We start from the raw sequence: 13,828 nt of genomic DNA, 5'->3' as shown, positions 1-13,828 counted from the left end.
GAAGATTCTTGCCCAGGATCTTGCAGACTGTTCCTACCTGTGTCACAAATTTTACAGCTGGAGAATTAAGGCAGAGGGAAAATCAGTGATCTGTTCAGATTTAGAGAAAAAATACTGAAATAATTTGGAAAAGAAAGCTGACTAATTTTCAGACATCCAAACCTGTGCTCAAGCTGCTAACCAGTATTATTCCTCTTAAAGAGTCTAATACAAAGATACATCTGGTTGATTGTTTTCAATAACCACATACTGAGGTTCTGCTTATTCTACAATGGGGGAGTTCAGGATTAAACATGAGGAGAAACTGTAATGCCATTGAGGCTGTCAGTAAAGTTCATATGCAGTAGGGATTACTCTGCTTTGCTGGAGCACTTGCAAGGTGTTCCTGAAGGTTTCCAGAAAGATTCCACTTGACCTATCAGTAGCATTAGAAAAGTGTTTTAGTTGAAGCAGGTTTCCCTCTGCTTTCATTAATGGGCAGTTCCTCTAGCCTGGTTCACCAGAGTCATATTTCATGGAATCATAGAACATGCTGAATTGGAAGGGACCCATCAGGATCATTGAGTCCAACTCCTGTCCCTGTGTAGGGCACCCCAAGAATCACCCCATGTGCCTGAGAGCATCATCCAAAGGCTTATTGAGCTCAGGCAGGCTTGGTGCTATGACCACTTCCCTGGGGAGCTTGTTCCAGTTCTCAACCACCCTCTGGGTGAAAAACCTGGTATCTGTGCTTTCTAATATGTTTCAATATCTTTTTGGTCTCTTTGGTGTGAATCTAAAAGAGATCAATAGAGTAATGTCTTGAAATGGATTGTATTGTTTTACATAGTGATGCTCAGCTTCCTATATAACTTTTACAACAAAATAATCTTTAAAAGAATTCTTTTGAAATTGAAAACATGCAACACTTCACAGGTTTCACATTTCTACACATAGATTGATCAAAAGCTTTTCTGTCCAAATGGAGTAATTTTAGATTAATCAAACGGTCGGAGTGGAGATCGAAAGTAGTAGAAGAGGAAAGCACAGAGGTTCTTCTCTGCACCTAATTGTCCTTCAGTCAGTGGATGGGATGTTGCCTTCCCTAGAAAAGGGGAGGGGGCAAAATGTGTGATTGCTCTGACTTGATCTGGGCACAGTGTTTCACATGTTGCAAAGTGAGAGTCAATATGGAATTGGACACCATCTTGCAGACACTCAACAGACACAGCCCATAGGGCAGCAGGGAGCCAGACCAGTGGTCTGGGAGATTTGGATAAGCAGCAGAAAATGGCTGAAGATGTATTTACACACACCACAGCAAGGCCTCAGCAGTCCTACCTTCAGAACTGAAAGAGACAGAGGTAGAGATAATATTCTGCCCAAATCCTTGTTGTTGCTGGTTGAGGAAGGGGGTTACCTGTCCCAGCTGCAAGATTATATGCAGTGGGGCTTCCTGCAATCATTCATCACTATTATTTACCCCTTCCTGTGGCTGCACTGATTCAACCCTTGCCCAAACCCTTCAAACCAGGCAAATCTGCCAGCCCAAAGAAGCTGTGGGACTGTGCTGGGGACAGATGGCTGGGCTCCTCAGCGAGCAGAGCCAGCGGGTACGGTTCCAGCAACAGGCTCTGGCTGCTTCGTTGGGGTAGTGATTGATGGTGACTTATACAAGGGCTAAGAGTAATTCTTTGCTGTTAACCAGACTTGGCTACAGCAGAGTGGAAGTGGAAATTTGTTGCTTCATTTATTCATCCTGCCTCTGCTTCCTTCCCGCCCACCCTCTCTGCCTTTTAATACCAAAAAGATGAAGCTACTTTGCTCAATCTTAAAATTGTCTTTCCCAAGATACTCTTAATTGTATCTCTACACCTTTTCTCACTCATAGACGCATAAGAAGATTAAAGATAGAGGGAGCAGTAATAGATTTAGTTAGGTTTTAATAGGATTTGCAGAGGACAATGCAGAGAATGAACGCCACAGAGAATATTGCTACTCTATCTTTGATATCCCTAAGGCTTCTTCGGTAGGCTTCACAGAGGTTTTGTCTCTGCCCTGCATTCAGAGTCTCATTTTTCAATAGAGCATTTGTGGTTTTTTTTTAAAAGGAGTATCTAATCATCTCAGTAAACAGGATGTTACATTATAACCTGCAAAAATGATTGCAGCCGTCATTTTGTGTTGCTTATTTGTATCTTGTTAAGCATAGCTTTTGTGGACAGGGGGTTGTTTAATAGCTGTGAGTTACTTTTCCAAGCGTCTCGGGTGTCTTTGTCTAAAGTCAGATGAAGTAAAGGGTTGGGTTTTGTTATCTGATACACAGCAGGCCTGGATGCATCACACCTTCTGACACCTAATTCAGATGCCAAAATAAAAGCCTATTTCACGTGGACCTCAGGTCCCAGAAAAACTTGTGGAGGAGGTGTGGTGCTTCCAGAAGGTGATTCAGCACACCTGAAGTCTGAATTCTTATCCCTGGAGGTGCCTTTCTCTGCTGTCAGGGAAACCTTCATGCATCATTTAGACTTCTGTGAGATCCAGGCAGACAACCGTGCTCGGTGTTCTCTATGAATTTCTAAGGTTTCTCTTGGTGTGCACCCAAACCCTGAGGCACCAAAAACTTCCAATCCCTCTGGAAAATCGATGCTGCTGTATCTTCACTTCTAGTTGTGATCTCAAGCACATTCTGGGTGTAAAAAAATCTGAGTCCTTAAAGAAAACCAAACCAGTGTAACAAGGGGTACCTGCCTCATGACTCCCCGGCTGTGCCCATCGCCCTATTTCCTGAGGTTCCAGGAGTGCATTAAGCAAAGTGACTCCAGCTGGTTCATGCTTGAAGGGACCGTGTGTTATGAATCAGGGTTTAACATCCAGCTCAGTGCAGCATTATATTTAGCAAGTGGCTGTCGTGAGAGAAGTGCTGGAGCCTTTCAAAGGGTTTCCCAAAACAATGCGTGGTCCGAGAGAAAAGCTTTCCTGACCTAGAATCAGCCCTGGATCAGAGCAGAGGAAAGTTTGTCAGAGCAACATTCATGTGCTTGCAGTGTTTGTTGTCCTGATCTGTCACAAGTCAGACAGTAAAACGAAATTACTTTTGTCTCAGCCCTTTTTCCCTGTCTTAAACTTAATTTCTTTTTTCTCCTCCAGCCCAGCCATGGCCGGAGATTCTAGGATCTTCATGAACCAGGACATGGACATTGGAGTCACATCCAGAGAGCCTAAGAAGATTCCCAAGCAGGCTCGGGATGATGTCCCCATCGCCACCGACCGGACCCGCCTCATCTCAGCAGAAGGGAAGAAGCCACGTCAGCGTTACATGGAGAAAAGTGGGAAGTGCAACGTGCACCACGGAAATGTCCAGGAGACCTACAGGTACCTCAGTGACCTCTTCACTACTCTGGTGGACCTCAAGTGGCGTTTTAATCTTCTTGTCTTCACTATGGTCTATACCATCACTTGGTTGTTTTTTGGGTTCATATGGTGGCTCATTGCCTATATCCGGGGAGACCTGGACCACCTTGAAGATGAGAACTGGATCCCCTGTGTTGAAAATCTCAGTGGATTTGTTTCTGCATTTCTGTTTTCTATCGAAACTGAGACAACCATTGGGTATGGCTACAGGGTCATCACGGAGAAGTGCCCAGAAGGCATCATACTGCTCCTGATCCAGGCTATCCTGGGCTCCATTGTCAACGCGTTTATGGTGGGGTGCATGTTTGTCAAGATCAGCCAACCAAAGAAGAGGGCTGAAACCCTCATGTTTTCTAACAACGCGGTGATTTCCATGAGGGATGAGAAGCTCTGTCTCATGTTCCGGGTTGGAGACCTCCGCAATTCCCACATTGTTGAGGCTTCCATTAGAGCCAAACTGATTAAGTCCAAACAGACCAAAGAAGGAGAGTTTATCCCTTTGAACCAAACAGACATCAACGTGGGATTTGACACTGGAGATGACAGATTGTTCCTGGTGTCACCTCTTATCATCTCACATGAAATCAATGAGAAAAGCCCCTTCTGGGAGATGTCCCGCACCCAACTGGAGAAGGAGGAGTTTGAAATTGTGGTCATCCTGGAAGGGATGGTGGAAGCAACAGGTAAGGACTTGTCAAAAATCAGGCACAATTTTGAGGGGGGAAGGGGAAAAATGGAGAGCAGTTTGGCATTAAAGTTTTACTGTCAATGTCAACTGGACTAAGAACATATTGGGAATTGTCCTTCTCTAGTAACTGATTCAGGTGGGATAATGTGGTCTGAGATAGACAGCAATTAAAAGATGGGTCATTTAGCTCACATTTAGCTCAGTGTTTCACACTCTTCATGTAAGTGCAGGATTTGGACACAGGGTTAGATGAGAAGCTATCCATAATCACTTTGAATTGATCCATGGGGAAAAGAAATGGGCTAAAACAATTCATGAGGTCTCTTGCAGTCCTGTTTTCTGTGATCAAAATTCATGGTGCAAATCTTTTTCCATTTCTCCTCTGTATTAAAAATTGGCTGTAACTGTGCTACTTAGGTATTACTCTGGTGCTGCTTTTTAATGCAGGCTCTGAAGTGCCCAGGTATTACAACATCCCATAAAGCAGCATGTGCTGAAACTAAATGACTTGCACATGAGGCAGGACATATATTTTTTTCAAGAGGAGCTCAAAGAGGAGAAATGCAGAAACTGCTTCTGTGACTCTTGGAGCCCAGCAGAGGTTTAACAGCAGAAAACAATTCTGTGCCAAGGGGTAGATGGGATCTACTCAGCTGATCCCCAGTTTCCTCCTATGGGTGTACCTGTGGCAGGTGATGAAAGAAGCCTACACCCATATATAATAAATCTGCAAAAGCTGTGTGCCTCAGCTTTCCAAATTGTAGAAAAGGGAAATGGCAGGTGCCTCTCAAGCTGGCTGGCTGGCTGGCTGGCCACAGACCCTCTAGGCTTTTTTCTACAGGTGGGATACACTGAGGACAAAACCTTTACTCCTGTGTCTCACCTGAAAGTTGTGGCACCATGAAGTAATTTCACTACCTGCAGCTCATTCCTTTCTTCTAGGCTTTGAGGAGGAGCTGGCAGGCTCTGCCTGCTGTGCTCCCAGCACAGCAAGTGTGGTTAAACTCCCTGAGATGCTGCTGCTCCCTTCAGGCAGGCTTTCAGAGCCTGGGCTTGGCAGTGTGCCTTGGTGGAGCTGGGGCCTTTGAGGGCAATGGGGCTACAGGCAGTGCTGGAGAGAGAATTGCTATCTAGAGATGTGGAAACGGAGAGTCAGAGATGCAGAAAAGCTTTTCTAAGTAGTTTTGCCCTTTGGTCTTTAAGGATTTTAGTTATGAGATGGCACTGTGAACCCAAGTGTTTTCTCTTGGTTGTGTTTGGGGTTTTTTTTCCCTGTTGCTGAGGTTCTCCCTGAAACACTAATGAAGGGTTTGGGCTTGATGTGGTATCAGCACCCTGTCTCACAGATTCTGGCCCTTGCCTACTATTAATATTGTTCCCTTCTTGAGATTTGCCCTTGTTAGTCTCCTAACAGGGGAAGTAGTCTCTCAAATTCCTGCATCCCAGACCTCCAGCCCTGGACAGATCTCTGGAGTGCTAATTCAGTTTCCCAGCTTCTGCCTTTAGCTGTTGGGTGAATAACAATAGCTGACTTTTCTAACCAGAGCTAATGGCAGGTTATGTACAGCCTGCACTGTGCCCAGCCTGGAGTACTGTCTTGTAGAAGTGGAATTCATTTGGCATTTCTAGGCAAATATTCTTTCCCAGCAATCACAAAGATGTGGCAAAGGGAGAAGAGTGGGTAGAAAAGATTATCAAAGGCAACAATTTGTAATGGAAGTTGCTTTTGTAGCCTGAACATTCACTAGCTACTAGAACTTCCTAATCTGAGCATGAAATGCAGTTCTTTGTTTGTCCAAAGCCTCTTCCCTCATCACACAGTGACACTATCAAATTCTACTACTGCACTGCCTTCCTGTTCTGAAAGCTCAGCCTCTGCTAGATAAGTGTGAGAGGAAGTCATTATCAATAACAACCTCAAAATTAAAAGCATGGCATAGGAATAATTTTGCTTTATAAATGGGCTCCTCTCCCAGAGGGGTTGTACAGGCCAGTGTGTAATGACATTAAGGAGCATACATGTGTGGAAATGAATTATTCTGGTCTCAGAAGGCAGGCTGTGAAATTCCAAAATTGGAGCTAGAAGAGTCAGTTTGCATTGAGCACAGAGCACAGTGCACCTCAGATGATGCTGTTCCCTGCCTGAGGGGCTGAGATGGTTTTCTGAATGACATATGGTACCTGGGAGAGGTGACATTTTGCCACAAGGAGGGTGCCCTGCAGGAGCACAGTCTTTGGGCTTTCTGCTCTGTCTTCACAACAATATTGATCAAGCAGTTTGGGAGATATCAATCCTTACCTCCATGGCTTAAAATTTGCTCCAAGCAAATTCTTTAGGTTCTTCCCCTGCTACCATCCTGTTCCAGCCCCACCTGCTTTCAGGAATGGTGTCAGTTACTTTCAGCCTGACTTCTATTAAATCAAGGCACTGATATAACCTGGTCAGGTTCAGGGCAGGATAAAAATGTACCAGACTGATTGTTCCCTTGGTAACCCCTATGAAAAATTCAGAACCACCATCTCAGTGCTGAGAGGTACAACAGGTCAGCATCCAAAGCTCTGCTTGTGGTGCAGAAGGGGCAAGGTCATCCTGCCTGCTGCCTCAGAGATGCTGCAGCTCTGTGGTTGTTGACAGGAGTAAAAATGAAGAGGAACTTACTCCATCTTTACAGACACCAGCAAAGCAAACTGGGAATGCATCCTGCACTGGCAGGGAAAAGGCAGCTATATTTTTCCATAAGGTATTTTGACAGGAGGTCAAAATGGCCATTGTCAATGTGCAAATGACCACAGAAAGTTGTGTGATGTCTTGCCTACAATTTTTCACTGAAATATTTGGGACAGCAATTCAGTATTGCCCATTGCTTTAACCAACCACACACCTTACAAATGTAGTTTATTGTCTCTTCTCAAACAAGTTAACTCCTTTCACTGCCATTTAAGTTTAATTCTAATCCAGTGAAAAGCAAAGATGGTAAATAGTTTCAAATTAAAAGTGTAGAATAAATTCTGAAGAGTCGAAACACTTTATTATCGTTTTTACAAAAAGAAACATTGTGGCTTAAAACAATGTTTTTGTTTTCAAGTTGAATTGAATTTCCTAAACATTTCAAGTTGGTTTTTTTACAAAGTGAAATATTGTGTTTAAGCCACATTTTTAGTTTCCAGTTGATTCGAATTTTTGAAAGGATAAATACCTACACACTGCAGAACAGCAACACCCAAGAAACATGCTTTTTATTTTGCTGAAAAAGGAAGTAAACATGGGATTAGTCTAGTGAGAGCCCTGAGGGACCTGCAGCAGTTGCACTGCCTACCTGACCCCTCAGGCAGCCCCAGCCAAGCCCATCAGCACAGGCTTTTCCTGTCAGGATCTGACTGTGTCACCCCATGAGAGGTTAAAAAATGCCAAAGGGAGACCAAGGTTGTGGGCAGATCTGTTGTGGTCTGAGTGAAACGTTCCCTGTAAAGACAAAGTCAATACAGATGACAAGTTTCTGATTTCCAGTGCTGCTTCATGGGCATCTTTAAAGCAGCAGCATCACTCACAGGGCTGCCTGAATGGATTGGTCACAGAGATTACTTGAAGGAATTAATTCTCTCCTGCCTTACCTGAAAGGGACACTTGTCAAGATCAGCTGGCACAGATTTAACCTGCAATTAAAGGGAATAAAGTGAGACTGGAAAATCTGTTTGCAAAATGACCACATTTTTGCTTTTGCTGCCTTTCTGCTTCCTACAGTGGCAACAACAAGTTGGAGCCATCCTGTGACAGGACTGGTCTAGGCTCTGGTTCCCTGGTTGTTGGCCACCTCCTGCTCCTGGACTGAACACAGTCTGTAAAGCAAGGCTGCTGCAAACATGGAAGATAATTGATCCACCATTACAGAGCACATAGTAAAATTTGCTGGCTGTAAATACAGGACAAAATAAGTAGCCACAAAATAAAATATCCTGAAATTAATAATGGCTTTCATGGGAGAACAAAGAAAGGGTGGAACTACTAACTGGAGTTTTCATTCTTCTTCTGATTTGGGTTGTCTTGTTGGTTTGCTTTGCATTTTGCTTATGAAGAAGTTTTCTGCAAAGTCCATGCAGAACTGTTTCAGAAACTGCTTATATAATGACAGAGAAGTGAGAGTTGTCTCTGGTCATTCTTCTTGTGAGCTGAATTGCCCTCCAGAGGTGGATCTTGGCAGGCTGCTCATCTCAGGTGCCTCTGCAGTCACTATAAATACCTTTGTGAGAGGCCTGAAGTTACATGGCATGAGGTCAGTGCTCAGTTCTGCCTGGTGGAGACATGGCAATTGAATCCAAGATCTTTAGATCATAAGGCCCTTTTCTGGGTTTGTTTTTTTGGGTTATTGTGGGTTTTTTTTCCATTCCCATTTGCATGCCTGGAGAGAATTCAGATAAATTAAAATCCTATTACTCTCCTCTGGCATAAAAATCAAAGTGAATCAGGCCCAGACATGTCCTTCTCTAAAGGAGACAAGCACAGGTAATTGGAGGACCATGCTCATACCTTGTAATACTCCTTTTCAAGTAGGAATAATATTGACCTTTTGGAGGTTACAGTGCTCTTTGGTCTAATTAATGCAAAAGGGTTAATAAATTTTGTAACTATCCAAATACTGATGCAAATCTAAAGACACGTGTTGCTTAATTAGAGAGATATAAGTTAAAATCTCCATAACTACTCCTTACAGTCCTAACTTCTGTCAGTCTGTCACTATAGCTCTGAGTCCCTCAGCTCTTTCTCTGCACTCTTGTAGTGTGAGTGGAGGTCACCTGAAGGAGCAGAGTGTGTGTGGTGCAGCTTTATGTGCACCCAGGACGAGGGGAAAAGTCACCCTGCACACAATAGTGTATGAAAACAAGGACAGAGAAGTGAAATCACTTCCAGCAATAGCTGTGTCTGAACTGCAGAGAGAGCCTAGCAAATATGGCTAACATACAGGCAGCATCCACATGACATTTTGCCAGCAGATAATCACTGAGCTCTGTGGCATTTAAATGAGGAGAGTTAATTTTAGGCTGATGAAAAATGTTGTCTTGACAGCCCCAGGGGTTGGGATATCTCTACCCACTGAGAAAGTCCAGGCTGTGCAGCAGTACTGCAAGATTCAGCTGTGCTGGTGATGTGATCAGATTGAAGCCTGTGGCAATTTCTTGGGTTAGAGGATCATACTTCATGGTCCTCTTGCCTTTGCCCTCTCCCCTTAACCTGCCAGCACAGGTACTGGCTATGACAGTGTGGGGGATGAAAAATGCATCCTCCAACAGTCACAGAGAGACATCTGGCTCATCTCTGGCTCACCAACCAGCTGCAAAAGCAGTTAGATTTGGCCTGCAATAATGAAGTTTGATTTTTACTGGTGACCCAAGGGTACATAGGACCTGGAAAGCAGGAGCAGCCACTTCTCTGGCAGTGTGGCAGGGCCAGGCAGGGCTGCTCCACTTGCATCATCAGTGGCACTGGGAGCAGTGAAATGTTCTGAAATCTGCAGCTCCCATTGAGCTCCCTGCAGAAAATCCAGGCTCCTCACTGAGCCATCAAATAACTGCTTTTTGTCAGCACACATTAACATTCCTTTGTCTTTGATAAAATGTGAGCTGCTTGATCCCAGCTGATTTGATGACAGAAAAGTGCCTTATTGGTAGAGTTCCCTGACACTTCTTTTACACACCAGTCTTTCTTCAGTGAGTCTCTGCTCTCAAATGTAATGAAACACCTGGTTTAATACACAGAGCAATATATTTTGCATCTTTTAATCTGCTGGAAACTAGAAACGAGCTATTTAGGAAGGCATCTTTAAACAGGAACATGCACAAACTCTGTTATTGATCCTGTGATGTATTGATTCCAGCCAACAGACCAAAATCCACTTCTTAGGATTCTGCTATAATGAAATTATCATTAAAACTCCATGAAATATTTATTGCAGAACTTGAAACCAAGAGGCAATCCCTCTGGTCTCCAGCTTTCTAAAAAGCCTGGAACTGGTTCCAGCTTTATTGAAAATTTGGTGCATCTGCTTATAACTTTGTACCAACTTTTTTTCTGGTTTCAATTAAAATGTTTTGTTTGCAGCTGAAAGCCAAGCTGGTGAATTAAAAGATAAGAAAGCTGTAACTAAACCCTGAAAGCCAAACATTTCACCTCTCATTTCACATTTTCCACAACTGATAGATTGTACAAATTTATATTAAATATACTTCTTCATTTTTCAACCAGATTTTTTAGGAGAAAATTAAACTTCTAATGGTCTTATTATCCAGAAAATATAATACACTTGAAAAATAAAAATCTCAATTACTTTCTTTCTAAGTAAATGTTGAAGCACACCTACTTAGACTGACAATGGGGAAAGAAGGATATTTTTTTGGCATGAAGCTTATTTAAATGAAGGCCCCAAGTCACCAAATACCACTTCTCTGCAACTCTAAGAGAGCACAGAGGGCTCCACAGTGCACGTTGTGTGCCAGTGGGAATCAGCTGCATCATGTTCTCTTAATAAAAGTAAGGTTTATTGTTTCCACACCTCTTCTGTCATCTTTTTGCAGTTACAGAGGCAATAATTAGCTGGGGATATTACAGATGCATTAATTAACCAGGCTGGAGAGCACAGGGCAGCCTGCAAAGCAGGCACTTTATGGAATGTGAAGCAGAGACAATGCAATGTTGTTTACTGGGTACTGTAGGAGTTGCCAGGCAGTTTGTCCCCACGCAATTAAAGCACCACTGCACATGTGCTAAAAAGGAATCTTTGAATGGGATTATGGAGCAATTACAAGTTGTCTTATTGTGCTGGCTCTGTGTACCCCTGGGGTTACAGAAAGCAGCTCCTGCAGGAAGCTGGCAGCGTGCAGTGTTTGGTTGCTGAAAGCTTTCTATTGTTCCTTCCTTAATTGAATACTTACAGCAGGAGATAACTATGACTGTGTCTCTGGAGCTCAGGTTCACTGTCAGGTATTGCCCCCAGGGAAGCAGCTATTTCAGGCCCTGATTACAAGGCAGGAGTTCCTTTAGGAAACCTCAGGCCCCCACGTTTCATGGGGACCCACCATCTGGGGACAGCTTTGGAAAGGCTGGTGTGGCCAGGAGCCCAGGGCAGGTGACACTGCATTTGTGGTGTCACCTGGAGCCTCCACTCAGGAGGGGTCTCCTCGCTGGTAAATCAAAAGCTGAATGTTTCCTGAAAAGGTGCTGTGCCTCAGCAGAGCCTCTCCTGAAGGCAACAACCCTGGGGGTGATTTTCCTCGCAGCCCCTGCTCTTCCCAGCTCCTTCTGGCCCAGGAAGCAGGCAGGCTGGAACACTGTGACTAACACTGTGCTTGTTCCTGCCCAGAAGCAAACACTCCTGCAGATCTTAATGGGGGGGAAAAAATTGGCTTTTCAGTCTCTGAAACTGAATTGGAAATTTCTCAAGGCGTTGCATGTGTCACTGTCCCTCTTTTTTCCCTCTCAAGCCCCAGTGGGATCTTTCCAGTCAGGCCTCTCTCACCCTCCAAAAGAGAACGATGGGAGGAAAACTGTCAGGTCAGGTTTTCCAAATTTCCCCAGAATTAATTCCAAAATCATAACATAATTAGGACAAACAGAAGACAAACATTTGGAAGAGAAGTTGGCCTTGACATTGGCAGGTGATTCCAAAAGAACCTGTTTGCAGTTGTGCCAGTGCTGGAAGCTCAGCCCTGCTCTTCTTGCAAAGCTTCTCTTGAAACTTTTTTGTAGTAAAAAACCCCTCAGCTCCTGGGGGCTGAGAAGCATCCTGTATTGCCCACTGTTCATTCAATCCACAGCCCATTAATACATGGAATTCAATATGCTAACAAGCTCAACTGTGTAATGTTGTAGGTTTTGGTTCTGCCAACCCAACACAGTTGGAATGAGCTCTCCAGAGGGATGTAAAAGCCAGCTTGCTGCATAAAGCACTGGGAGTTGTGGCTCCCTTGGTGTCCTACAGGCAGTGCAGAAGGGAGCTGCAGAAGGGATCCTGCTGGAGATGAAGAGGGATGGAGTGCAGGGCAGGGCTCCATCCTGCCTGGACTGCCTGGGGCAGGGCTGGATGTGATTCTAGCATGATTCACCAGAAGTGCTGTTGGTATCAGCCATGCAAGCAGCACCTCAGCAGAGCAATGTGAGAGGACAGAGAGCAGCTTCTTAGTGATAGCAGAGCTGAAGCCCATAAGCAGCAGGTTCAGGCCAGCCTGAAGGTGCAGTGGTGAATCCCTGCGTGTCCCTGTGCAGGCTCAGCTTGTTCAGGGTAGAGGCTTTTGTGAGGATTATTAAGCAAAGACCTTTTCTGTGTCCCAGAGCCACCGGGTACGGAGAGAACATGAAAGTGCTTTTAAATGCAAGAAGTGGTTGGGTGAGCACGTAAGGAAGCTTTGCATCTAACATCCCTCTGTTTCCACCCAGGGATGACTTGCCAGGCTCGCAGCTCCTACATGGACACCGAGGTGCTGTGGGGCCATCGCTTCACCCCTGTCCTCACCCTGGAGAAGGATTTTTATGAAGTCGACTACAACAGCTTCCACAGCACCTACGAAACCAACACCCCCGTGTGCTGTGCCAAAGAGCTGGCTGAGTCCCGGCGGGAGGGCCAGCTCCTCAGCCACCTCCCCACTGCCCCCCTCCTGAGCACGGGCAGAGAAATGGGGACACCCAAAGGGGAGGAAGAGGAAGAAGAAGGCAGGGAGCCAGTGGGACTGATCGGAGCCAACGGGACGGCAGGGGAGGTGAAGGAAGATCTGCCAGTATAACACATGGACATACCTTTCCTGGGAGACTGTGGCTGACTGGGAGTCAGAGAGCTGAGGTTTATGTCCAGGTCACTGCTGCTTGAGGCTGGGCTAGTCACTGCAGAGCACTGTGCCTCAGTTTCCCTCTTTTACCTGTACAGTGAGGTTCTGTGCTTGCAGCCCTTTGCAAAGCATTTTGATCTCTATGGACAAGGCTCACTATGATCACTGCTAGAACTGAAATTCCCACCACTGGCTGTTTCAAAAGACGTTCATTGAGTGCTCAGAACATGAGAGATGGTATTTAAAAAGTGAAAGCCCAGAATGTCCCATCTCAGTTAGAAGAATGTGGTTTCATACCTTCACTTAATTTGTGAGTCAATGTATTGTAGACATTGTTACTGCTAAATTAAAAGATTAAAAAAAACCCAAACCCTAACCCTTTCTGGTATGTAGTGAAGTGTTTTGCCTCAATGATTTTTACAAACAGATTTTAGCATTTCCCTCCAGGACCACAGTTTATTTCCTTCAAAATAGCTGATATTAATAGGGCAATTTTCCCTGCATATTTTTTGCATGCTTACCCAATCTTTTGACTGTCTTCTCAACCTGCAGTGCTGTCTTTGTGTGCTCCTTCCATGGAAACTCTGACACATTTCATAGGCTGCCCATGATCAGAGAGAGTTTAAATCTTGCCCCACTGAAGGTTCTTTTTTTTCTGGCCCAGATTCAGTAGCAGCTCATGATTTTAAACAAGGTAAGTAGCCATCTGGGAGTTTGAAATGTTCTGGAATTTCACACAGAGACCCTGGAATAAGTAAGTACCAGTTTGTAAGTAAGTAAGTACCAGTTAGTACCAGTTTGCAGCTCTTCTGTAAAGTCTGTATTTTAAAATAAAGGTTTAGATGCTGATGTTCACGGGCACATGCACTGACATGACTGAAGCCATCTGGTCAGGCTGGTGCCAGCATGTTAGTTGGTGTCCAAAGTCAGGATCAG

General features: G+C 44.5%; 1 protein-coding gene across 1 annotated transcript; it reads left to right on the top strand.

Moving 5' to 3' along the window:
* Window positions 1–3,136: 3,136 nt before the first annotated feature.
* KCNJ5 (potassium inwardly-rectifying channel, subfamily J, member 5) lies at window positions 3,137–12,850 on the top strand. The gene is made up of 2 exons (XM_010008082.1): window positions 3,137–4,076; window positions 12,507–12,850. The coding sequence occupies exons 1-2, from the start codon at window positions 3,137–3,139 to the stop codon at window positions 12,848–12,850; spliced, it is 1,284 nt and encodes a 427-aa protein (XP_010006384.1).
* The last annotated feature ends 978 nt before the right edge of the window (window positions 12,851–13,828 follow it).

This window comes from Chaetura pelagica, unplaced genomic scaffold (assembly GCF_000747805.2).
Source record: "Chaetura pelagica isolate M959 unplaced genomic scaffold, ChaPel_1.0 scaffold32, whole genome shotgun sequence".
NCBI lineage: Eukaryota > Metazoa > Chordata > Aves > Apodiformes > Apodidae > Chaetura > Chaetura pelagica.
This window is presented reverse-complemented; position numbering and strand designations above follow the sequence as displayed.